This window comes from Microtus pennsylvanicus, chromosome 14, assembly GCF_037038515.1.
Source record: "Microtus pennsylvanicus isolate mMicPen1 chromosome 14, mMicPen1.hap1, whole genome shotgun sequence".
Classification (NCBI taxonomy): domain Eukaryota; kingdom Metazoa; phylum Chordata; class Mammalia; order Rodentia; family Cricetidae; genus Microtus; species Microtus pennsylvanicus.
In genome coordinates this window covers 3,400,876-3,426,895 of record NC_134592.1, presented here as the reverse complement: position 1 = coordinate 3,426,895, position 26,020 = coordinate 3,400,876, and the positions used below count along the sequence as shown (strand labels likewise).

At 38.7% G+C, this 26,020-nt stretch overlaps 1 protein-coding gene across 4 annotated transcripts in view; it reads left to right on the top strand.

The window, feature by feature from the left end:
* Window positions 1-26,020, top strand: part of Esyt2 (extended synaptotagmin 2) — a 71,574-nt gene that overhangs the window by 31,137 nt on the left and 14,417 nt on the right. The window contains exons 5-14 of one of the 4 annotated variants that reach the window (XM_075948009.1): window positions 174-246; window positions 454-543; window positions 6,569-6,624; window positions 10,700-10,820; window positions 13,399-13,575; window positions 14,750-14,832; window positions 16,937-16,985; window positions 18,094-18,183; window positions 18,591-18,686; window positions 24,001-24,027. In XM_075948009.1, coding sequence (XP_075804124.1) covers window positions 174-246; window positions 454-543; window positions 6,569-6,624; window positions 10,700-10,820; window positions 13,399-13,575; window positions 14,750-14,832; window positions 16,937-16,985; window positions 18,094-18,183; window positions 18,591-18,686; window positions 24,001-24,027 — 862 coding nt within the window. Of the gene's footprint in view, window positions 1-173; window positions 247-453; window positions 544-6,568; window positions 6,625-10,699; window positions 10,821-13,398; window positions 13,576-14,749; window positions 14,833-16,936; window positions 16,986-18,093; window positions 18,184-18,590; window positions 18,687-20,390; window positions 20,493-23,964; window positions 24,028-26,020 lie in introns of all 4 variants that reach the window. The other 3 variants (XM_075948008.1, XM_075948006.1, XM_075948010.1) reach the window with 3 other exon arrangements.

The following is a 26,020-nucleotide window of genomic DNA, read 5'->3' as shown; positions in this document are numbered from 1 at the left end:
GAGGAGTCTTGTAGTATAGGCTACATCTTTTAACCAGTTTTGCCTACAGTATGAATATGGCTACTTTACCCATTCTGTTTGGTTATGTGCTTTGCAATGCCTAATCTTAATAGATAGCAAAGAGGATAATTAATTTCACTCAGTGTGTGTAATAAAGGATTTTTCTGTGCTAGTTTTGTAGGGAATTGTGAGATTGATTTGGAGATTAAACGATACTTCTGTAGAGCTGGTGTGAAAAGTATTCAGGTAAGTTTTTCAAATTTTCATTTTTAGAGTTTTTAAGGATATATTCAGGAAAAAAAAGCTATGGAGTTTTTATTAAGTACGAAGTTTTTGAAGTAAGTTTGTATTTGTGCTTATAGCTGAATAAAGTGTCAAGCCATGTGCTAAAGAGTCACCAAGTGGCCTTGATGAATTATGTTTCCTGACTTGTGATTTCCTATGTGAGTTCAGATTCATGGGACCATGCGGGTGATCCTGGAGCCCCTGATTGGAGACATGCCTCTAGTTGGAGCTTTGTCCATCTTCTTCCTTAGGAAACCAGTAAGTAGTTACCTCATGATGTCATCTTTCTCTCCCTCTCTTGGCAGTAATGTGCATATACAGAAGGATAAAGTGAAAGAACAAGATTCTGTCCTTAACTCTTTCCTGAGTGTTTCACTTCTTTATGCCTTAAGTAAGGGTGTGATCTCTTTATAGTCTTCCCTGAAGATAGAAATATTTGTGGAGTTGAGGAAAGAAATTTTTAACTAAATAAGTTGAAGCTACCTTTGACCTGTCACTAAGGATGATTTTATAGCATTTGCTTATTTAATCCTCCACTTGGAAAGCTAGATACTGTTTCCTTTTACTGACCTGGAACTGAACTTAAGAGGTCTCTGTATGAGTCATCCCGAGATTAAGCACTGGAGCTCTGACAGACTTCTCTCTCTGACTCCCCTGCTGAGATATGTGCTTCTTCTTGCAAATGTGTTTTCTTCTTTTTTGGGGGGGAGGGGGGAGTTGTATTTGATGAACTAGAGGTCCAGCTTTGTATGCTCTGCTTGTAAATGGAATTCTGATTGGTCTTGTAGACCTTGCCCAAGGATGATGCTGTCATTTCATATTTTTAGATTGTATTTCTTTTGTTATTATTGTAAGTGCTCTAAAACAAGAAGGAAGCTATTTCTTACTCTTACCAGACAGGCTTCTTTCTCCTTACCCAAGCTCCTGCAGCCTATGGTTAGTGCTGTCTTCAGTGCCTTTTTTTTCTTTAAATGCTAGGAATTGAACCCAGAGCTTTGTGTGTGCTAAGTTAGCATTCGGCCTGCATTTGAAGCCCAAACTCCCCCATCCTAACCACATTTCTCACTGCTGTCCACTGGCACCAACTACAGAGATGGAATGTCTAATGAGGAAAAATATTAACCGTGTCTTTTACTTTTTAATTCTTCTCCTTTTCTCTGGCTATCTTAAGCCACTTTACTTAATTTATTTCCAGAAGATTTCTGTCTGTCTTCCAAGACAAGTTGCCTTGTAGTATTGAAAGTTGTATGGTAGGAGCAGTTAGTGCTACAGTGAAGGGCACATGTGTCTCCACAGTTCAAGGGAGGCTCGGTGAGATGCCTCCTAAGAGGGACACTGCCTATGATCCTTGGCAAGTCTTCTGGGAAGGTACTACTAACATCATGCACAATTTAAGATGGAAGGATCATTGTGTATAATTTGGCTGAAAAGACTTAATGAAAATTATTACTTGATTTTGAAAACATAGGTTTAGCTAGATCAAATCAAAGGTAACACGGACACTGCTCTTTCTGCATGAAAATGCATCTGTGCCTCCAGCACTGTTGTTCTCACTTTCTGATTTTTAGTGTGTTTAAGTAGGCCATTTGCATTAAAATTCAAAAAGCTATCAAGGAATCTGTTCATTTTTACTTTATTGAATTTTTGAGAAATAAGTTCACAGATTTAAAATACATTTTTTTTCTCCTACCAGTTTTTTTTTTAAAAAGCCAGTTTATATAAGAACTGATTTCATTTATGGCTGTTTTAAAAGTTATTTAATAAACTGCTAAAAAGTTTAATATTTCTGTCTTTGGAAATATTCTTAATATAAAGATCCTCTCCCCTGGAGTAACAAAACCAAGGTCTGTTTCTTCCTCACAGCGTAGCAGTGCTTTCTCATGGTTTGTTTCTCCCACCAATGAAGTCACTTTTTAAAAAAGCTTACAGTATTAACTCCCAGAGGACATTTGAATGCCTAGAACAGAAGGAAGAAATATCAGAATCTCCCTTTTCCATATATGGTGAATAAAACCACTGAACATTCTTTAGAGGGAAGGGAATTTTTTTCAGTTACTTTCAACTGGAAAATATGAGAACTTACTACTGTTAGCTGCCAAATAATTCTTCCTGAGCCTGGTAAAAAAATATAACCAAAAGGGCTTTTTTGTTTTACTTTTTTTTTAACTGCCCAAATGATTCAGAGTCTAGTGCCAAAGATTTATATAAAACACTTACATGTTTTTCTGCTTGCTGATTGTTTAATTTGTTTTGATAATGTGGTTCTTATTGTGGAGGGACAGTCCCTGTGGAATAGTGGTGGGATGCTGTGGGGACAGGAACAGTGCAGTATGGGTGCCAGCTGGTGGCTTTGCCTGGTCTCCTTGTCTTCTTGCTGTGACAGCAGCCCGTTCCCGTCTGTAACATGAGTGACACTAAAGTCTAGGCCGTGATATCCATGCTGCTAAAAACATATTACAGTGCCTGGCGCACAGTACAAAGTTAAATATAGGCCTAGCACTTTAGTGAAGTTGTGACACTACAGTGATGCTAGAGTAAGGAGAAATTGTGGATAAGTGTTCTGATAACCAGTAGGGATGGAGCTCAGTGCTACAGTTCCTTGCCTACCATGTGTCAGGCCATAGATTTGAATCTCTAGGAGTGAAAAAGTAAAAAAGTTCTGATAACCAAAGGGAGGGCTAGGAAGATGGCTTAGTAGGGCTTGCTGTGTACTTCACTGAGGTAAGGACCTGATCCCAGATGCCCAGAACCAGTGTTAGAAACCCAGGGCTGGGAGTTGGGGGGCACTGACAGGAATTTTTCCAGAGCTTACTGGCCAGCTGGTCTAGAAAGTTGATAACGTCTGTGTGTAGGAGAGACGTCAACATTATGTGCATTCCTATATTGCTCTCCGCTTGTGAATCATACATTTGCTAAGTGAACTAGGACAATCATAAGTATTTGCACAGTTCTAGAAATCATGTGGCTTTTCTGCAGTGTGAGTTTGTTTATGTATTGACAATGATGGTAGAAAACCAATTATTTATATAGTTGAATCAAATTGAACAAGTATACTCAATGTGGGGACTACTGCTTATCTTCTAATTGTTCTTAGGGATAGGTATGCTGCATTTTCCCCTATTTCTATGCTCATAGGCTTGCATCAAGAGTAATATGTGGTATACATAGTAAAGCAAGAATAACAAATAAAAGATTTTCACACTGAACTCAGGGTTTGACTTTCTGTTCCTTGTAGATGTGTGGTATAGGTATTAAAATTTCTTCACAATAACTGCCTCTTGACTCTAGTTGCTCCTGTCACTAAACTTAATATTGTAATGAGAAGTATATGAGTAATACAAGATTTACTATGGGCTCTTGGTTTAGTAGAAAGTTTTGCAAATACACTTATCACTTCAATGTGTATACATTTTGTATTATGAGTAGGAAGAAATAAATGGCAGATCTACAGCATAGCTCTCATGGTGCTATGATTCAAATTGTGATATCCATTTAGCCATTCCTTATTTGACTTCTTTTTTTTAATTGATTTTTATTGAGCTCTACATTTTTCTGTGCTCCCCTCCCGTTCAATCCTCTCCCAAGGTCCCTATGCTACCAATTTACTCAGGAGATCTTGTCTTTTTCTATTACCCATGTAGATTAGATCTATGTATGTCTCTCTTAGGGTCCTCATTGTGGTCTAGGTTCTCTGGTATTGTGATTTGTGGACTGCTTTTCTTTGCTTTATGTTTAAAAACCTCTTATGAGTGAGTACATGTGACAATTGTCTTTCTGCGTCTGGGTTACCTCACTCAAAATGTTTTCTAGCTCCATTCATGCCTGCAAAATTCAAGATGTCGTTATTTTTTTGGCTGGTGTAGTACTCCATTGTGTAAATGTACCACATTTTCCTTATCCATTGTTTTGGTTTTTTTTTTTTTTTTTGGTTTTTCGAGACAGGGTTTCTCTGTGGCTTTGGAGCATGTCCTGGAACTAGCTCTGTAGACCAGGCTGGTCTCGAACTCACAGAGATCCACCTGCCTCTGCCTCCCGAGTGCTGGGATTAAAGACATGCGCCACCATCACCCAACTTAACAGTCTATTTATTTATTTGTTTGTTTGTTTGTTTATTTATTTATTATATAATATTCTGTCTGTTTGCATGCCTGCAGGCCAGAAGAAGGAACCAGACCCCATTACAGATGGTTGTGAGCCACCATGTGGTTGCTGGGAATTGAACTCAGGACCTTTGGAAGAGCAGACAATGCTCTTAACCTCTGAGCCATCTCTCCAGCCCCTCCTTATCTATTCTTCGGTCTAGGAGCATTTAGGTTGTTTCCAGGTTCTGGCTATGACAAACGAAGCTGCTATGAACATGGTTGAGCTCATGGCCTTGTGGCACAATTGAGCATCCTTTGGATATAGTTGAGCACATGTCCTTGTGGCATGGATGAGCATACCAAAAGTGGTATTACTGGGTCTTGAGGAAAGTTGTTTCCTAATTTTCTGAGAAATCACCACACTGACATTCAAAGGGACTGTACCAGTTTGCATTCCCACCAGCAATGCACAGTGTTCCCTCTTCCCCACAATCTCTCCAGCATAAGTTGTCATCAGTGTTTTTGACCTTGGCTATTCTTATAGGTGTAAGACAGAATCTCAAGAGTTCTTTTTATAAACATAGCATTTAAAATGTTCTTTTATGGAGATGTATTTTCCAGTTGTGTTTATATCACTTAAGTACTAACAACAGGTTGGTGTTTTAGTGCCATGTAAGGGCCTTTACAGTCTTAAGTCATAGCTGCTAAATATAAGCTGGTAACGTTCACTTATGTCTGTTCAAACAGAAGCATACATTTTTGGAGGGGAAGACAGGGTCTCTGTGTAGTTGAAACTGGAATCAAACTCACTCTGTAGGCCAGGCTTGTCTTAAGTTGAAACAGTCTTTAGCTTCCCAGGTGCTAGGGATCCCATCTAGGTCCTCATGCATGCTCTGCCTTTGAGCTCACTTCTAGATCAGAGTCATACTTTCAAAAATAAAACAAGTCAGCTATTAGATAATTTATAATGATATTTTATTTACAAAATTAGTAAGAGAGAGACAGCGTTCCTTTGTTGCCTACACTGGTTCTGAACTTTTAGTCTCAAGCAAGTCTCCTGCTTCAGCCTCACAAGTAATTGAGATTCGAAGCACATTGCACTGAAAATATAGCACATTTATGTTGTAATAGATTTCTTTGTTTGTTTTTCAAGACAGGGTTTCTCTGTGTAGCAGCTTTGGAGCCTGCCCTGAAACTTGATCTGTAGACCAGGCTGGCCTTGCACTCACAAAGATCTACCTGCCTCTGCCTCCTGAGTGCTGGAATTAAAGGTGTGTGCGAGCACTACCCGACTTATAATAGATCTCTTGAACCAACCGTGGACATGTCTTATACTCTTGCCAGTCTTGTTAAGGAATAGCAGTGCATATGGGGGAAAGCTGAAGAATTGATGAATCATTGCAACTAGGCAGAGAAATTTTTTTGTTTTGAGTTATTTTGGTAAAATAAGTAGGTTGTCAAAGCTGATAATAGGAGTGGTTTTCAGATGACTGCATGGAATATGTGTAATATAAGGAAGGGGTTTGAAGATCAAAACTGGATGGAGAGTCCTGACTCCTGGAACTTGCTCTGTACACCAGGTTGGCCTTGAGTCAAAGATCCATCTGCCTCGCATCTTCCCAGTGCTGGGATTAAAGGCATGTGCCACCATGCCTAGTATTCTAGGTTTTCTAGTAAGATCAGAATATTTTGCTGGGGTAGAGAGATCCTTCTCCCTTTAAGTGAGCATATGTGTTCGCTGGGCTTGGTGGTGCATGTCTTTAATCCCAGCACTTGGGAGACAGAGACAAGCCAGTCTCTGTGAGTCTAAGGCCAGCCTGGTTTTATAGTAAGTTCTAAGTCAGCCAAGGCTATGTAGTGAATTCTATCTCAAACAAACCAACAAATAACAAAGACAAACTAGCAAAACATAGGATATTCACTGAATGTTAACTTATCATAAAAAAGAAATTGGAAAATATTTTCGGGATTCATCCATAGGAGGAAGGGCAAACAAATTATATATGCTTTTAGTAGATAAAATTATGGCATTATCAAAAAGTAAAAACTGAGACAGGTCTTCATGTGCAGTGAAAGAAAGCTGTCTTTGATGTATTAGCCCTTGGGAATGGTGTGTATCATACTTACTTCATTTCCACAAACCTGTTTGTATTTGCTCTGATGCCTGATGTTTAATTCTTTTCCTCTTTTTTAAAAAACAGCTTTTAGAGATTAACTGGACAGGATTGACTAATCTCCTGGACATCCCTGGACTGAAGTAAGTCTTGTCAGTTTGACTGCAGTGGCTGCTGAGGGAAGTCTGCCTCTCCTCACGTTTGTTCTTGAGAAAGTGGGTCACATTGGAACCTAAATGTGAAGTTTCTAAACCAAAGCAGTGGAAGCTCTTTTCCATTCAGTGACAACTTAATGAATAATAAACAAGTCACCAAGTGTACATTCCCCTGTGGGAGGTTAGATGAGTCACTGTCCATGTGCCTGAAATGGTAGATTAGGACAGAGTGCAGTCTGTCCTTCAAAGCTTCCTTTTTGTTCTTTTGATCATTTTGTTTGAAGTTTAAAATGCATGACTTATTTGTTATTAGTTACATTTATTTCTAGTGGCTATTTTGCTAATCTGTACGTTTTTATCCTTAAATAGCTTACAAATTCAATTCCAAAACTTTGATTTTAGACTACTTTTTTCTATTTCCGTATACTTGTTTATGCCTCTGAAATGACTCCTAAAATCAAGTTTTGTTTCATTCTGAGTTAAAAAAGACAGCAGCTTTAATAATCTGAGACAAGTCAGAAGTAAAATGTCCATGATTTACCAGGTTAATATAAGTACTGTTATCTGTGGATAAGAAAATACAACTTTGAAAAGTTTCTTGATAAGTTCATTAGAATCTTAATTACAAACAAAATAGTGATTTAAGTCTTTTGTTGGGGATTAAACTCAGGACTTTTTTTCAGGGCTGGGACTGGTTTTGAGACAGGGTTTCTCTGTGTAACTGCCTTAGCTGTTCAGAAACTAGCTCTTGTGGACTAGGCTAGCCTCAACCGCACAGAGATCCACCTACCTCTGTTTCCCGAGTGCTGAGATTAAAGGCATGCACCACCACCGCCCAGCTGAAACTCAGGATTTTGTATTTGCTAAACTACATTATACCTCTAGCTACACACCCAGCTCTCCAAATGATAATTTACAAAATAATAATTCAGTGTGTCATCTTTAAAATTCAGTGCTGTCACTCAGCTGAGATATGGGTACTACACGCCTACTCTAACCCAACCACAGTTCTTAGCACTTGGACATAGATGGGAATCCCACAGGTTTTCTCAGAGAGCTTAACATGCAGCTGCCTTTATAGCTACCAGAGCATTCTTTGTGGGATATTAGGCTCAGGTAGGTGTTGATGCCAATTAATGCACACTGTTCATACAGTCTGCAGGTGAGTCCTTGAGCTTGTCTTCAGACAGATTGGACAGGGTGGGCCCTGTGATTTTAACAGCCAGAGAAGCCAAGGAATGTTCAATTATGTGGACACCATGACCCCCAACTCATGAGTGATGTAGCTGTATCCCACATAAAGGGAGAACTTTCTCTGGAAATAGCCGTGCTTGCTGGATTTTGTTAGTCTGCTGTAAGCAACAAGTATCTGCAAAGGTTAATGTAGGAACACTTCTTGTACCTTGTCTTTCTTCAGCGTCATAGGAGGACTTAAATAAGAAGGCTAATTGATCATCTCTCTGCTCTGCAAATGACATAGTATGACCTCTGAAAATGGCAATGTGGCATAGAAGGATATGCCCTGCCCCTCACAAGACTGCAGCCAGTCTGAAACCATTTATTTACCAAGGATCTATACACAATCACAGTAGACACATTCATGTGGATATGCACATTTCATTTGCACACATAACTAGTTTCATCTTAGTTGTAATATAAGCAGATTTATTTTTATATCTTCTATTAATGTGTAAATCTTATATGTAAGTATAAACTATATTATAGTATATATTGAATTATATCACGAAAATACATACTTAAAAGACTTGGGAAAATAGTTGAGTTGACAAAGTGTGTGCTATGCATCAGAACCTTAGTTTGATCTCCAGCATCTGTATAAAAAGCCAGGTGTAATCGCATGTACTTATAATTCTAGCACAGGGATATGATGCTAGTGAATTACTGGAGCTCTCTAACCAACTATCTTAGACTAAATCTTCCAACGCTAGGTCCTAGTGATTGGTCTCACTTTAGAAAACAAGATAGAAGGCATCTGAATAACAATATCAAATGTTGACCTCTTTTCACCACATGAAGACACATGCACAAATATGCACACATACCTGTATGCACACACACACAAATACATGCTTATATATGACACGTACAGAGATAAATATGCATACATTGTTAAAAGTAAGCTATCTATGGCATAGTGGCAATATATAGAAATATCCTTCTAAAATAAAATGACATATTTAGATATACTATATATAATTTGTATGTAATTGTATATATTTTATAAAATATAGTATTTGTGATGCATATTTTATGTAATAAAATATAAAATTAAACTGTGTAATAGGAAATCGCACAAAGATTTTCTATTAAGCCTGATATAGTAGTACCTACCTGCTAGGAATCCCAGTGCTTGGGAGGTAGGGACAGGAAGATCAGAAGTTCAGTGCCATCCTTGGCTACATAGCAAATTTGAGGCAAGCTTTCCCTATGTGAGAACCCTATGTTAAAAAGATTTTCTGTTACATATATCAAGTATAGAGCAAGCCTTATGTTAATAATACTCAAAAAAGATACTATTTAATAACAGAGCTTGATATAGTGAACTCTTACGCAGGCTTTGCAAGATAAGATATATGTTGTATTCATGGGCTACAAAAAGAACTGGAGTTATTACAAAGTAAAAATAATGTCTGAATCAGTTCACTGTGAAAACTGTTTTTGTTGTCATGCTGTAAAATCCCCATTAGGTTTCAGGGAAGAGCTTATTCTACACAGAGAATACGGAAAAGGGCAAAGGTCGGGGTCAGAAGCAGAAGTCAGTGGTATGCGCAGGAACACCAGTGCCTGAACGAGAAGTTGTAGACGGTTGGATGGATGCTGTGTAGGGGTCTGGGAGCAGTGTCCGCACCTACTAACTAGTACAGGGCGCTGGTGAGCCTGTCTGGGATGTTGGCCAGTTCCTGCTGGGATGGATCGCTATCTTCTGAGCATAGTAGTGCCAGCAGAAGGCAAGGGCTGTGTTATCCCAGCAGTGAGGAGGGAGATTCTTTAGGACTTCAGTTAGGAAGGGGTCTCTGTTTCAGCAGGTATTTCAGTATAAACAAAGCAATCACTTTGAGAGGAATTGCTGAAGGTACGAAGGAGTTGACATCGGCTGTGTAGGATCCTCTAGCTCCTTACAGAAGAGCAGGCGCACAGCACCTGCAGCTCAAGTGTTTTACATCTCTTTAGAAGTGTTAACAGCAAAGATGACCTGCTGCATTCCGATAGGAAGATTGGTGCTGTGTGTGACCGAGTCCTTTCCTTTTATTAAACCGAAAGGTCCATATCTTGTTACCACATGTGGATCACTTTTGCTTAAGTGATTATGACGACAGAGCACATGTTTGCATGTGTAATTGTGTATATTTGCTAGTAACTCAACACCAGACAGGACTGGCAGTAATCATTCTTTTTAAAACTCAGGGTTCTAGTAAAAATTTTTAGAGTAAGTATATGTCTCCAAAAGTTTTGTCATATATGCATTGTTTAATTCTCACTTCTACCTTAAAAACAGGTAAAGATAGATACACAGTGCTTTCCTGTAGTCTTTTATTTGTATTACTGAGTTTGTTATGCAGTGTTATATAGTTGATCAAAATTATTGAAGTATTCAGAATGAAGAAAAACAACTAAATTATTTTACTTCATTTAAAACAATATACAACAGTAAAGAAATAAAATATGCATAAACATGAAATGGGTTTGTGAATGTTCACTGTTATTCTCTATGCTTTTACATATATTTGAAATGTTTATGTTAAAAAACAAATATAAAGAAATGTAACTTAACTATGTTTAAGTCATATAGAGATATTTGAAAGATTGTTCATTAAATTATGAAATGGAGCTAGAATTTTATGTTATATTCCAAAAAAAATTCTGCTTCATAGTTACAACAGCAGTGTAGCTGAAACATTAAATATTGCCTCTAAGTACTATTCTAGGAAAGTTAGGGAACTCCCATCCCCTACATGGCTATAGGATCAAGATTGAACATGTTTAAATATATATATATATACACACATATATATATGATTGTTCTTTGTCTTTCAACTAACAGTGGTTTATCTGATACTATCATTCTGGATATAATATCAAACTATCTGGTGCTTCCCAATCGAATCACTGTTCCTCTTGTCAGTGAAGTTCAAATAGCGCAGTTGCGGTTTCCCATACCAAAGGTAAGCATGCGTTTGTATTCATTAGTAATTAAATACTTACCACGACCTTTTAAGCACAAGGCGTTTTTGTTTGGTTGGTTTTTATTTGTTGTTTTGCTTTGTTTTTAGACAGGGTTTCTCTGTGTCGCCCTGGCTATCCTGGAACTCACTTTGTAGACCAGCTAGCCTCAAACTCACAGAGATCCTCTTGCCTCTGCCTCCCAAGTTCTGGGATTAAGTGTTCCACCACTGCCTGGCCTAACCACAGTCAGTGTGTTAATATTTAGACTTTTTTGTCTTTCTGAACAGCAGTGTTGCCATTTGTGTTAATACATTGGTAGCTGCCCTGCATTCCCTCAGAGATGTATTAGGGAGCCTCTGCCCCTAAGGCTGTCAAAGACTTCAGGAGTTCTTATGCTTCAGTCACCCCCTTCAGGGTATCACTAGGGCTCAGTTCTACAAATATAATCACAAGTCATAAGGATAGCAGTGAACAGCTGGCAAAAGTCATCTCAAAAGGTATATGCTATATGGGTTTTTATGGAGATATAATCATTCTCAACAACAAGTGAAATGAGAGTGCTGATACAATAAAAATTCTGATATGACATGGGAATGTGATTATTTCTGAAATTTCTTAATGTATAAGGTGACTGTCTTAGTCATTGAAGTTAGTATTGCTATATAGAGACACTGTGACCATGGCAACTGTTATAAAGGAGAGCACTTCATTTGGGCCTTGCTTATAGGTCGGAGGTTTAGTCCATTATCAGCATGTCAGGGAGCTTGGTGGCACACAGACAGACATGGTGCTGGAGGAGGAGCCGAGAGTTCTACATCTGGATCTGTAGGCAGCAGGAAGAGAACCACTGAGGCTGGTTTGGACTTCTGAAACCCCACAGTCCACCCCTAGCGACACATTTCCTCCAACAAGGCCACACCTCTTAATTCTCAAATAGTGCCAACCTATGGGAGCCATTCTTATTCAAACCACCACAGTGACAGAAGAGGCACTTGTGTAATAGCTGTACTGAACGAAAAAGAAAAAACAGAACTCTTGAACTTGAAGGTAGTTATGGCTGGATCTCAGTTTCAGCTTCTGTGAAATGTGGAGCATAGAACTGGGTCATATGTCTATGGAGTCACCTTGAGTAGACCACTGTAGGCAAAAGTGAGACCTGTCTCTTGTCATTAGAGATTCAGTTATGTCAGCCATTTGTTGTGGATCCACAGAGGTCAAGAAAATAGTAGTATTGTGGATTGTCTACAATAAAGAATAGTACTGATACATTCTATACATTCTGTCTATACACTCTATCCTAGAATGTTTACATTCTAGTTGTACTAAAGCAGGAGGGAAGGTGGTGCCATTTTAATGGCTGTATTGTTCCCATTTTTATTTCTGAAATGGAAATAGTGTTCCTCAATGCCCTTATTTTCTCACTTAGATTTCAACAATACAAAAATTGGCAAACACACATGATTATACATGCATATAGACACACACACACTACATATATATTAGTTCTTTTTTTTTTTTGGAATCTTTCTCTGATGTTGAGGCTTAAACCCAGGACCTATGTCCTAGCCTATTCCTTTTATTTTTTTAAGAAAGCACACATCATTTAATTTGATGATAAGCTTATATTATTCACATTTAACAGATTTGATACTCTACATATAAAAAGGGAACTCTTCTAAGATACAGGAGTCTCTTATGTGTATTAAGTACAATAAGCACTGGAGCCAGCTTAGATCCAACTCCCTTTGTTTTCTGAACTTCAAATCAATGTTGGGAAAAGATGTGGCCACATCATCTTAGCTGTAGCCATATGAAACTACAGACAAGAATCTTTAGTGCTTTCTGAAGTGTATTCATCTTCAGAGAAGTTTGTCTTGTCCTGACAAGCCAGAAATGTTAGCCTGTAATTTTTTAAGCATTTGGAGGAAGAGTATTATTACCCCACCAAACTTTTATTTGTCATAAATGAAATGAGTAAATATTTTTCTCCTACAAATAAGACAACTTTTGAGAAGAACATTTTATTTTTGATGAGTACTGCATATTTCAAAGTTTCAGTGTCTTCTCTACAAAGTAGGCCTAATGATAGTGTTTCATAGAATTGGTCTAAAAATTGAATGGCATGGTTGCTAAAAAGAAGTGCTTTGTAGCAGGTCTGATGTACCCTACATGTTAGTTAGTACCTACTTAGTCCCAGAATGTAAGGGTTTTTGGTGAGCCTTGAGGCCCTGTTGTTACTGACTTCCTGGGAATAAGTATTTTGCTGCACTGGGACCTCTGCAGTCAGTGTTCCCTCGACCAAGAATGCTCAAGGCTCTCTGCAAGCAGCTGTGTGGCTCACTGCATTTCTACTGGGGAGTCCTCACCCATAAACAGTTCTACTGTCTAGTGGGATGACATACTGTCTTCCCTTAATACTTGCTTTCTGAGAACTTGTCCCAGCTGAACTGTCACAGTCCCTGCTGGGGTATGCACTGTGTGTCTCCCATTGAACCGTCACAGTCCCTGCTGGGGTATGCACTGTGTGTCTTCCATTCTTCATAGCAAATAGTCTAAGTAGTTTGCTGCTCTTTTCAGGGTGTCCTACGAATTCATTTTATTGAAGCTCAGGATCTTCAGGGGAAAGACACCTACCTTAAAGGCCTCGTCAAAGGAAAATCAGACCCCTACGGAATTATCCGAGTGGGCAACCAAATCTTCCAGAGTAAGATTATCAAAGAGAACCTTAATCCAAAGTGGAATGAGGTATATGAGGTAAGCAGTGGGGGCCATATATAGTAACTGAGTGAGGGCACTAGAAGTCTGATTCCAGATCTGTCACACAGAAGTATAGATAACTTGGACCATTGTTTAAGTTTTTTAATTTCCCATTTTGAGTAAATTTTGTACTTTTTTAATTTAAAAATAAAAACATGTAATGTGAACACAAGGGATTTTTAAGCATTAGTTATGTAAGGCTGCCACAATGATTAATGGCAATATATTTTCTTAATATAAATAAGTTTTTCTGGCTATAAAATATTACATATGGCTGAAATACAAGCATTAAAATATGCCGTTTTATACATCTTTTTTATTAAATATCTAGACATTTTTATATTTCATTGGATAGATAACTGCATGGTTATTGGCTTTGTTTTTGTTATATTTGTTTCCTTTTGTTTTATTTTGTTTATGTTCATTTTTTTCTCTACATTTTATTTCCTTTCCTTGAGATGTTATATGCATGTATTTCAGGCTGTCCTGCAACTCATGATCGTCCTGCTTCTGCCTCCCAAGTCCTGTGATTAGAGGTGTGTACCACCACACCCAGCCAGGTTCGGCCTTACTTTTCATAGCCATTCCACTGAATTTATTTACCTGCAGAGGCCTGGGCTACTAACTATAGTACTATGGCCAATGTTCTTCAAGTGCAGCGTCAAATGTAGCCTTAAATTGCTGGATCCAAAATTGAGGTTTTAAAGAACAGAGTTGTTCTTGAGAATAGTACTGCATATGCCCCTTTCTTGTCACCCTGTGCTCTCTGTCCCCTTGTCAGTTCCGTATTCTTTGAATGGCTAAGTGGCTAGTGGTTTTTCAAGGTAAGCAGTTGGATTGAACTACTTCAGATCTTAGAGCTATTTCCTGCATCTTCCCTTGGCCTTAGGCCTTAGATAGCCCTGCGATAATTGCACGCTGACACACTGTTTCAGGGCCCATTGATAGGGAATTCAGGTAACCAAGAAACATGCCCAGCCGACTTGCTGTGGGCAAGTATTTTAGAATGGCCCAGTCATCAAGAAGTATGTGTGGTCTGACAGTAAGAAAGTACACCTTTAAAACTGCTGACTGCTAGAGAAAAGTACATGGTGATATTTGTTATAATCACCATACTTAGTACTTGACTGTGGTAGTAAACCTGCAGTAACTACGAACCGTTAATTTTCAGGCTTTAGTCTATGAACACCCTGGACAAGAATTGGAGATTGAACTCTTTGATGAAGATCCAGATAAGGATGACTTCTTAGGAAGGTGAAGAAAGAATTTGGGAACACCCTCACTGATGCAGTCTCTCTCTCTCACTGATGCAAGCTCTAAAATCCATTTATTTACACATTTTCCATGGCTTTTATGTGTAGCATTTATTTTACCAGATATTTTTCTAAAACGATTTTACTTCTAAAAAATCCATTATAGCAACAATAGCACAAGGCCTGATTCCACCAGCCAGTTAGATTATGCAAACTAGAGGCCCTAGCAACTGTGCAGAGCCCCTCTTTGTGCAGGGAAGTCTATAAATATGTCCTTCTAAGCTGTAAATGTGGTCTTAATTTTAAGCTGTCTCAGTTTTCTAGGGTATAGTCATTTACATTGTACCCATATATTGTGAGTAGTAAATACTGATTTATTTGCTTCGGTTAAAGAATTAATATATCTATGAAAAATGGACTTTCAAAATACATTTCTGAGGCTGAGAGGTGGCTTAGTGGTTAAGAATTCTTGCTGTTTTTTCCAGAGGATCCAAGCTTAGTGCTTGGGACTCACGTCAGATGGTTCACAGCTGCCTGAAACTCTAGCTTCAAGAGCCTTGATAATGCCTATAATTCAAGCACAGAGGAAACAAAGACAAATGTGTCCTTGGGAATTATTAGGGTCAGTCTAAAATTGCTTAATGAGTTCCATCCAAGGGTTGTGAGATACCTGGTCTGAAGAAAATAATACCAAGCCGGGTAGTGGCACACGCCTTTAATCCCAGCACTTGGGAGGCAGACACAGGTGGATCTCCGAGAGTTTGAGGCCAGCTTGGTCTACAAGAGCTAGTTCCAGGACAGGCTCCAAAGCATAAGAGAAACCCTGTCTCAGAAAACCACAAAGAAAAATAAGACCGTAGTGTAAGAACAATAAATGAGGTTGTCCCCTGGCCTCCACATGTGAGCATTTGCATCTGCACACATAATGAATGGATATGCATACACACATCTAATACATGTCTATCTAAGGTTATTTAAATGAGTTTATTTGGGGGGAGGGGATGGTAGAGGGTTAGATTACATTGGAGAAGTTTATGCCTCATCAAGTATGGCCTTGTGTGTTGTGCTCTGACTTCAGAATCTCTTAAGACCCACGTGTTGTGCTCTAAGTTCAGAGTCTGTGACTGTGTACACAGCTTAAGTAGGACCTGGACCATGATCAAATCAAATATGCTATGTAAGCGTGTAGATGGGAGGTCATTAAAGCAGCTAGGGCATGTTATTGACTAGGGCTGAGAGCGGACAGATTAGGAGATATGTTCAGAAGAATGTGTAGATTAAGCCCTTCTTCCCCATTCCTGTGGAAGTAGTGCCATGGTTGAATTAGAGTGGATCGTTTGGTGATAATAGAACCTACTCTCTGACCTTCTAGTGGACTTGATATAGTGTGGATTTAAAATTAATTATGCAAATAGCTGAATCCCCAGTGATGACTGGTAGCACCAAGGGATGACATGTAGAAACCTATTAGCTAGCCAGGCATGGTGGTGCACACCTTTAATCCCCATACTTGGGAAGCAAAGGCAGGTGGATCTTTGTGAATCAAAGTCAGCCTGGTCTAAATAGTGAGACTGTCTCTCAAAAACATAAATCAGCTAGAGCTGGGGAGTTTACTGCAAAGCATTTGCCCTGAAAGCATGAGAATCAGTTCAGACCCAGAACCCACAAAAATGCCAGAAAAGCATGGCAGCTGTCTGTACTTGGAAGACTGGGTGTGCCCAGAACAAACTTATTAGTCATATCAGGCTCTGAGTTCAGTTGAGAGATACTTTCTTGATGCATAGGGTGAAGAGTACCTGAGGAAGAAGACCCCCTATGTCAGCCCCAGACCTGAACACACACACACATACATAGTCAGTTCTGGCCTTCTTGTGTGTGCTCAATATTTTGACCACAAAAATTTAACTTTTCTCTTTTTTACCCTTCTTTTTATTTCTTTGGGCATAGATTATAGAAAGCCTTGAGGAAAACAGCTTGTTTCCTGGAAAATTGTATAGCATAATTTCCATTTCTAGAGCTCTTTCCATAGACAATATTCAAGTTATTTCAACTGGAAGAAATATGTTTCTGTGTTCTAACATGTTTTTGTTGTTTCATTCCTATAGTCTTATGATTGATCTTATTGAAGTTGAGAAGGAGCGCCTTTTAGATGAAGTAAGTTTTCTCTGATTTTGGCCCACTTAGTGAACACTGTAGGTGCCTCTTGTATGCCAGAGTCATTGTAACCCACTGCTGTTGCCCACCTACCCAGTGTGAGAATCCTAGCTACTGCTTTGCTATAGGAACACTATTTGCTTCATAAACATCTGACATGGGGTATTGCTTAGTAGTAGTATGCTTGCTTAGCATGCATAAAGCTTTGGGTCAGGAAGTATGGGTAAGCACAAAATGTAAAACTGGCTTTATTGTAGACAGACTGTGATAGCTTGTAGGCATTAGGGCAGAGCTATGTAAGAAGCTCCCAGTATGGGAATTTTCACTGTAGTGGAGTGAATAGCAGAGATGCATGTTTCTGTTAGTATGTAAAGGCACCTGTAAATGAACTAATAATTTGCAGCAAGAAGGCATTGCTTCCAACAAGAAGAGTGATCCATAATGCCACAAAAGTAAAATAAAATGAATACATAAAGGGAAACATACAGTAACTTCGAAAAGATCCAGAGTTGGGTGAGACTTTTGTAAGAAAAGCCTAACTAATGAAATCAGTGCTGGGACTTTGCTGCTCCACAGCAGTGGTCTTCCTCCAGGAGTGCTTGTTCCCCACTCATAAGTGCTTCCTGTGCAGCTGTCAGGCGCTGGTCACTGACACCGTGGTGAAGAGGATAGCAAGATAGAACATGTGGCGTTTCTTTTTTAACACTGAGTGTTTTGTCGTCTTTGTTTTATGACTTTTATGCTGAAACACCTATGCACTGTTTTATTGACTGATATATAGCAATGAATAAAAACAAGATATCTTGACTTGTTCAATTCTGCTGTTGAGTATTTGGGGATTAGTGTTATACTCTGTTGGCCTGTACATTCTATGTGAGTCCATATACAGAAGCCTTGTTAGTGATGGGCAGTACTGGAACACTTGAACTTGTATGTGAGAATAGCACTCATTACGTCATAAGGGTTTTGTTAGAGCAGGTGTCCAGCCAGCTCTGGCTCTTGGTTAGTGCCACAATGTCAGTGAGCACCTTGAAACATTTTTAGACTGGGTTTAATTAGAATTTTTTATTCAGAACACTTTTGCTAAACTTAATCACTTTCTCTTCAGTGGTTCACTCTGGACGAGGTCCCCAAAGGAAAGCTGCATTTGAAGTTAGAGTGGCTCACACTGAAGTCAGATGCGGCAAACCTGGATAAGGTGCTGTGCAGTGTCTTCCTTCATGACCCATTCCTGATTATTAGCACCAGTATCTTTGATTGTATTGCTACTTGTTTAAAAATTCTTTCCCAGTAATTTTAATCATTATGCCACAAGTTATCACAGTAGTAGACAGGAATATGCAATTTATAGGTCATTATTCCTGTTCTGAGACCTTAAAATTTTGTGCTTGCTGTAGCACAGGGATTTGGGGGGCTACATGTCATCCTAGTACTTCATTTTAATTGATTGTGTGGAATGATAGTCTTGTCATTTGGAAGACATCAGTTCAATTCTTGTTCTGTGTATATTAGATTATTTCTTTCTTTTGTTTTCTTGAATACAGTCAAAAACAGTGTGCACTCCTATAGACACACACCCACTGATACTTTTTTTTCACCTTGCAGGTGCTGGCAGACATCAGAGCTGATAAGGATCAAGCCAATGATGGTCTTTCATCTGCACTGCTGATCTTGTATTTGGATTCTGCAAGGAACCTTCCGGTAGGTAGTATAGAGCTAACGCCTGTGAGTGCTTTCCTTACTTGGAAACTACTACTTTGTTCAGACACGATCTATCACCTGATCTTGAGTGGCAGCAGCAGAGAGGCACAAGGTAGCATTTACTTTGCACGTGTGTATATTTATATCTAATTATTACAGCCTAGTTACCACAAGGTGAAAATTGTCTCTTCTTAGAAAGGGGACTAAATGAAGCAGCTCTGTTCACAAACCCACAGTGTGTCTTAGCTGTACAACATCAGGTCATGAACTGCTGAGTTGTGACTGTCCTCAGGCTTTAAGGTTCAGCATGACTGATGCCACCAGGTAGGTGTACTGACCTTCAGGTACCGAACAAAGACACAGACGGTGCCAAGTAATAATGTTTAGCCTAAACACCTATTTATTTGCTTGTTTTGGTTTCATGAAGGAACGTATAAAGTAATCCGATCATTTAGGGATAGTCCTAAATCTTACATTGTCCTGCTGTCAACCCCACTAGATAAAGTTATGTTCTCATATAAATGGTACATTGTTAGAAAACTTTTTGGCTGCCAGTGTGCTTGCATACTAGGGCATTCTCTTTGTCATTGTGTCAATAGCCAATGTCGTTGAAAGAAAGTTCATTGTCAACAGTTACAGGGGTTTTACCCACCAAGATTGTCCATTGCATAATTCTCCCTTCCTAGTAAATGCTCAGTCACACAAGTGCATTTGTGAATAGACTCCAAACAAGAGCAAAGAAGCGCTTTGCTTGCCCTTATCCTCAGTCTCTCTTGAGCTTTTATCCTGATGGCTTATGAATTTGCATCATTTAGCACTTTTTAGATTTTGAAAATTGTATATTTTCTTGAGCCTTGTGAACAAAAATGAAATAAATGTTCTTTGTACATTAATATATTTTTTTCAACCTAACTACTGAAATAGTCTTGAGCATTTTGTAATAGGAATGTATAGTTGTCTCTTTGCCAATACCATACCCTTTCTTTTAGTGAAGTTTCCTTGTCTAATTTTTACTACTTAAGTTCTTACATTTCTATTGAAGATCTTAATCTTTTGACCAGTCTTTCCACCTAAAGTCTGTGAGTTTACCTAGTTTGGGAATATTTACTTCATTATTATTTAGCCTTTCAATAGAATTCCTTACACAGTAGAGGTTTCTGCTTTTGACCACAATAAAGTTTGTTATAAAATGCCTGATTGTGTATAAAAGGTACTTGCTGCCAAACCTGGCCACCTATGTTCAATACCCAAAACAGACATAATGGGTGGCAAGAACTTTGGGTTGTCATTTGACTTCCACTTGCATGCCCTGGGAATTCCCATACTCCAAATAAATGTAAAATTAAATTTAAAAAGTGAGTTTGTTGCATAGTTTAGATATAGAAAATAGTGGTGGATTAAGTGGGAAGGGCTTGGGCTTTTCTGTAGAGCTATGTTGGATGTCACATAAGCTCAAGAGACAGGGAACGCACTGCTCCTCTATCCAAGGGTACTTTACTCACAGTGTGCTGTGGCTCATCAGAGGCAAAGGGTCCACAGAGCCATCCCTGCTTTTTGTTGTTAATCGGGAGGCTTTGTTGGCCATCCCTGTGTATCCTGGGGCCCTTTGACTCTCTGCACCCTGTTTTTTTGTGCTTCTGGTGTGTACCCACTGACCACAACCCACCATTCTTTGCTTTCTCTTCCTGTCTCCACTTTCCTAAGAGTATCTACGAGGGAAACTTTGGGTGTGGCTACTTAAAAGAGAGGCGAGCGTCGGGACTAGTGTTTTGTGAGAATACTACCTCAGTCTATAGAACACTATTTGTGAGTCCTCCAGCTCCTTCTTCTGTGTTCAGTGAAGACTGCCCAAGTGTGGCCTGGAATTTCTGTGCATTCTGCTCACTGGAATGATGTGCATGCTCTTTTCATTTTCTTGCATGACTTCAATTACTGTGTCTTCATTTTATGTTGGTTTTGTCAAATGTGACTCTGCTGTGATATTGGGAGTACATCTGACATGAGATGAACTAACCTGAACTAACTCTACTGCTGCTGCTCCATAAAGTGTTAGAATAAGTCCTCTGAGGGAAAAACAAAGCTAAAAGCTAAAGTTGATTTGGGGGTTCATGCGCTTTCACAAAACATTCCTAAATCTGCTTTTTTCGTTCTCACCAAGGGGAGCAGCATTAGAACTTGGGCTGTCTTCCAGTCCATTCCACCCAATTCTCTCTGTAACTGCTCATGGTCACATGAAGTCACAAGTCCACCCATCTCAGTGAGAGCCTGCTTCTGCCACATGGCCTAGCCAGAGCCTCTGGAGGAGAAGAAGAAAATGAGAGTGGGTTCATGGTTTATTTCTTTCTAGGAATTTGAAAAGAGTTTACTGAAGTATATAATTGAGGATTTTATTTTAATCTCATCACATTTGCTCCCATAGCCTGTCTGGTGCTTCTACTCCTAGTGCTATTCAGGGTAATCTGGTGGCTGTTGGGTTCATCTCCTCTGGGGTCATAGAAAACTACACTTAAGACCTTCTAGTCTACTAATTAGTGTAGAAAATCACCTTTCTGGTTTGCTCTATAATTAGTTAAATTTCTGAAGACCACTTATCCTTTTATCTGATAGTGAGCAGTCTTTGCTCTTTTGAGTTTCTGGTTCTGTTTACAAAGGCTTTCCACATGTGTGCTCAGTTATTCTTACTTCTAAGAAGGGGCTCTAGGCTACCATACTTTTAAAATAGGTGTTTAGCCCTATTTGATAGACAAAAAAAATCAATACACTAGTAAATAGGCAGCACCTTGATGCCCCCAACTGTGCACTCAGCCTGTGGTGTGGACGGTGTCCCCTTTCACCCTTGCATTGTAGAGGTTAAGGCGGGAACATTTCTTATTTTAGTATTGTGCCACCTCAAAAACAGAAGTCAAAAGGAAGGCAGTTAGAATGACAATGCCAGTGTATACTATCAGTTTAGAAAAATGCTTTATGCATTTGTTTCTTAGGTAAAATGTCCTCACCAGCTCATAAGTGACAAGGCCACCCTTCTGGGTAATTCTGTCAATCTATCTCCTGTAACTTTTCTAGGTCTTTTTTCTCAATCTACAACTGCTTCCTTTCATAGAAAATATTTTGGAGTCGGATTCTTGAGTTGCCTTGTATTTCTGACATCAGTGGTCAGACTCAGAATTCATTCTCTTCATTGTCCAAGTGACATTGAGCTTTATGATTAGGATATGCACACCACAAAAAAAAATGTTCTTTACAGAACATGTATGCACTTACTTTTACTTACTGATTTCCGGTATAAAATGAAATCACTTTCTCAGTCTTTTCCTACAGGAAAAGCTTTTTCATAAGTAGCTGTAGCCTATAGCTTTTTCACTTCTAACCTGTTCAGAGCACTTTCAGTTTCCACTCCATTGTTGTCCTCTGTATTGCAGATGATTTCTTTTAAAAGTAGACCCAGAATTCACCCTCTCTGGTTTCAGCTTGGCTGTGTCCTCTGACTTTGGCATACAGCATTAGAATGTTAGCCTTACTTGGTAACTCATGTGTGTTGAGCACTTTGCAGCAGCCATATAGGCATTTCAGATGAGAAAAGTAATGCGAAGGACATAAGACTAGAGATCTGAGACCTCATCGCTGTACAGTGTTCACTGCTCAGACTCTGCTAATTCTGTAACTGGAGATGATATGAGATGAGTGGTGTTTCCATGGTGCTTACCTTACATGTGGGAACATAGCCATGTAATAGCTACCACTGTGCAGATCTTTAGGGACAAAGGTACTTTCTACGGGTAATTTTAGGTTTTGTTTGTTTGAGAGAGGGTCTCATATATTCCAGTCTATCCTGAAACACTTTATATTTTAACCACTGAATTTATGATCATCCCACCTCCCCTTGCAGGTGCTGGGGTCTGGACCCAGAGCTTCCTATGTGCTAGGCAAACACTCTCAAGTGACCTATATCCCCAGTGCATGGTTCGTGGTGAGGGAAAAAAAGGACAGGTGCAGGACAGGTGCCACTGTCTCCAGTGATTGAGAGGCCCAGGAGTACATGGCATGTGGTGCTTGACTGCGGAACCTTATATCTGGACACCTGCCCCGTGCACTTCAGTGACTCGTCTTCTCACCTGCGTGCTATGCAGCTTGTGACCTCACACCGCTGTTCTTGCATTCCTGATTCACACTACCACTGTTCTCTTTGTTTCTCAATAATTGATGTTAGAATAACAAGTGCATCGGTTCAGCTGTTTGTATCCAGTGTGCACTTCATCTAGAGAGTGTATCATTCAGGCTCCCTCTGAACCAAAATGCATTGTTGGAACTCCTTAGGGAATGCTTTGGGCTTCATCCAAAGATAAAGGAAGTAGGGTCTGAGTCTTTGGAGAGCCCTGTAGGCTGTTTGAATAGTCTAAATTTAGACCTACGTAGTTTGGCAAGAGCCTGGGTTGGAGCTTTTACCTTCTCATCTGCTTCCTACTGTAGGAGGCCTGGAAGCTATTTCTCCATCTTCATTCATACATTTTCTGTTTAATAAGACATTAAGAAAAATTTTTAATTGAGAATCAAATTCAGTATACCATTTCAAAATAGTTAAAACTAAAAAGACAAATCTTTTAACCTCAAAAGTTTATTCTGGGAGCTTCCAAAAACAAATTGTCTATTTGAGAATGAGCAAACAACTAACTGAAAAAATTCAGTCAGAAAGACACGTACCCTATAATAGTAGAGTATGTATTTAAGTCCAGGAGAAACTCTTAAGATGACTGTTGGCCTGTGCTTCCATACCTGGGAAAGATGGGGAGTCCAGGGAGTTTGTAAAGAAATAGGCTACATCTCTGGATGATGCTGTAGCAAGAAAGCATGTCTCAGCAGGCATAGCAGTGGTGTGGGCCGCTGCTGGTGGGACTAGCTCCAGCAGTGTGGAAAGAAAGCATGGTCATTGCTTTGCTTCAGATTAAACCTCTGATTTGGGGTGACACTAGGGTTTTAGGCAAAGGGTAGTAAGCAGAGCCTTTCCTAAGTCATACTCTTGATTTCTGAAAACACTGAAAGTCAGAGGTGAAGAAGTGAAGGGTTACCAAAGATGAGGAAATGTGTCATGATATTTTAGATTATCTGTTATTCTGAGGTAAAATCTTGAGCATAAAGGCAAATTTGGCAGTTTGTATGATTTTTTTGGTCTGATTTAAGTATTTGTTTATTCTCATGAACTTTTATGTCATTAACCTTACATAAATTCCTCATTGCATGTTTTATTAACCCTTGGTGTATTCATTTTCTTCTGACCTGAAAGAATAACCCATTACACTTTAACCCCGGTGTTTTGAAGAAGTCTACAGTTCAGAGAGCTTTAAAGGTAAACAAAGTGTCTCCTTGAGGCTGCAGTGCTAATCAAGACATATTGAAAGAGATGGTACTTTGGCTTTCCTAAGTGTGTGGGCAGGTTACTTCCCACCCTAGTTAATAATTAACTGTCCAGTAGAAGAGATCTGACTTTTGTTATCCAAGAATTTGTTTTTAGAAGAAATTGCATCAACCAAACTTAAATTTTAAAGTTCCAATATGAAGTTTTAGATTTTCATTCTTTCTCTTAACAGTCATTGAAATATTGTGTTTTGTTTGAACTTATGAATGACAATCTGAAAGTTTTATTTAAAATCTTAGCCAGAACTTCATATTGTGATTTAAAGATGTGCCTTGCAAACTGATGAGTGCACACTTAAGGAATTGCCTCTTCCAATATGTTGAGTAGGGCCTCACTGAATCAACCTCATGGCTTTGGTGCTGTGGGTTTGGGTGACAGATCTTTCCAAAAGGTTGAGATTTCATCAATGAGGTCTATTGAAAACTAAGCTCCACTTCTTATCCACGACAATAGCTTGTGTTCTGTGGCTAAATTGTTATGCTTTGTTTCTTAACTAATTTTAATTACATTGAGAGGCAGGGGCTTTTTAAATACAATAGTCTTAAGAAAATTCCAAAGAAATAGGAATATTTTAATCAGTTTTATCTAGCAAAATAAGTTAATTCAAAAATGGAGGAGATTGACAGTGACTTGTCTGATATCATATTTGTAAACTTTACTCCAACCTGTACTAAAGAGCTGTGGTGTAGTGTTAGTAGGGCATCACACCCTGAGAATGCTGGTCCTCACACGCTGGAACAACTATGCCTTCTAGCATAGCTTGGCCATAAAAGCTTACGAAAGGACCTCTAGCCACACTCTTTGCTCACCATCTCCTGCTGTCCTGGTGACCAGAGGTCAGGAAGGAAGGCTCTGAAGTCATGTTGCTCATTCTTGTGATTCAAAGATGATGTTTAACCCATCCTGCTTACAGAATGGAAGTAATATCTTCTCCATTGGAGTAGTAAATAAGTTAAAATATTACATATAAAAATACACAATAGATAGGTAAATAGATTGCTATAATTATCTGATTAATACATTAGCTCATTTAAGCCTAACAACAAATTTTAAAAATGGTATTGTGCCTCTTTTAGAGACATGAAACCTGAAGCTTAGATAGATGAAACATAGGTCTCAGTAGTCAAGAGTTAAGGAGAATGATATTTAAATTCATTAGTGTAAGATTATGTTTTAGGCATCATTTCTATAGTTCATTAAATTCAATAGTGTGACCTAAAAGACTATATTTTATCATATATTTTATCACACAATAGTGTGACTTAAAAGACTATATTTTGTCATAGTTTATACCCTTGATGTGTGGTGCTATAATTTAAATGTCTGTCATGATAGAAAACTTAGTGAATGATTTTAAAACCTTATTTGTGTAATCCAAAATATCATCTGTGTAAGGCATACCCTTATTTTATAAACCACTAAAAAATTATAAAAGTGCCAGCTAAGCTTTGATTTATATTTATTGAAATTTTAGACTTGAAATAAATAGATTTTAGGTGTTATTCAGGTACATACATACATACATGGATGCATAAATTAATTAAGACAGTGACAACTGAAATTGTTCAGAAGCAGTTATAAACTTCACTCTATTTTTAAAAATATTAGAAAAGCCAGGCAGTGATGGTACACACCTTTAATCCCAGCACTCAGGAGGCAGAGGCAGGAGGATCTCTGTGAGTTCAAGGCCAACATGATCTATAAGAGCCAGTTCCAGGGCAGGCAACAAAGTGACACAGAGAAACCCTGTCTCAAAAAACCAACAAAAAGAAAAAAGAAAAAGAGAAAGAAAGAGAAAAAGATAAAGGAAAAGAAAAGAAAGAAGACACCTTAAAAATACAGATGCATTAAATCCTTAAAACTCAATGGCCTTATTTTCACAGATACACACTTAATATTAGTCAGAAATAAACTCAGCTCCTAT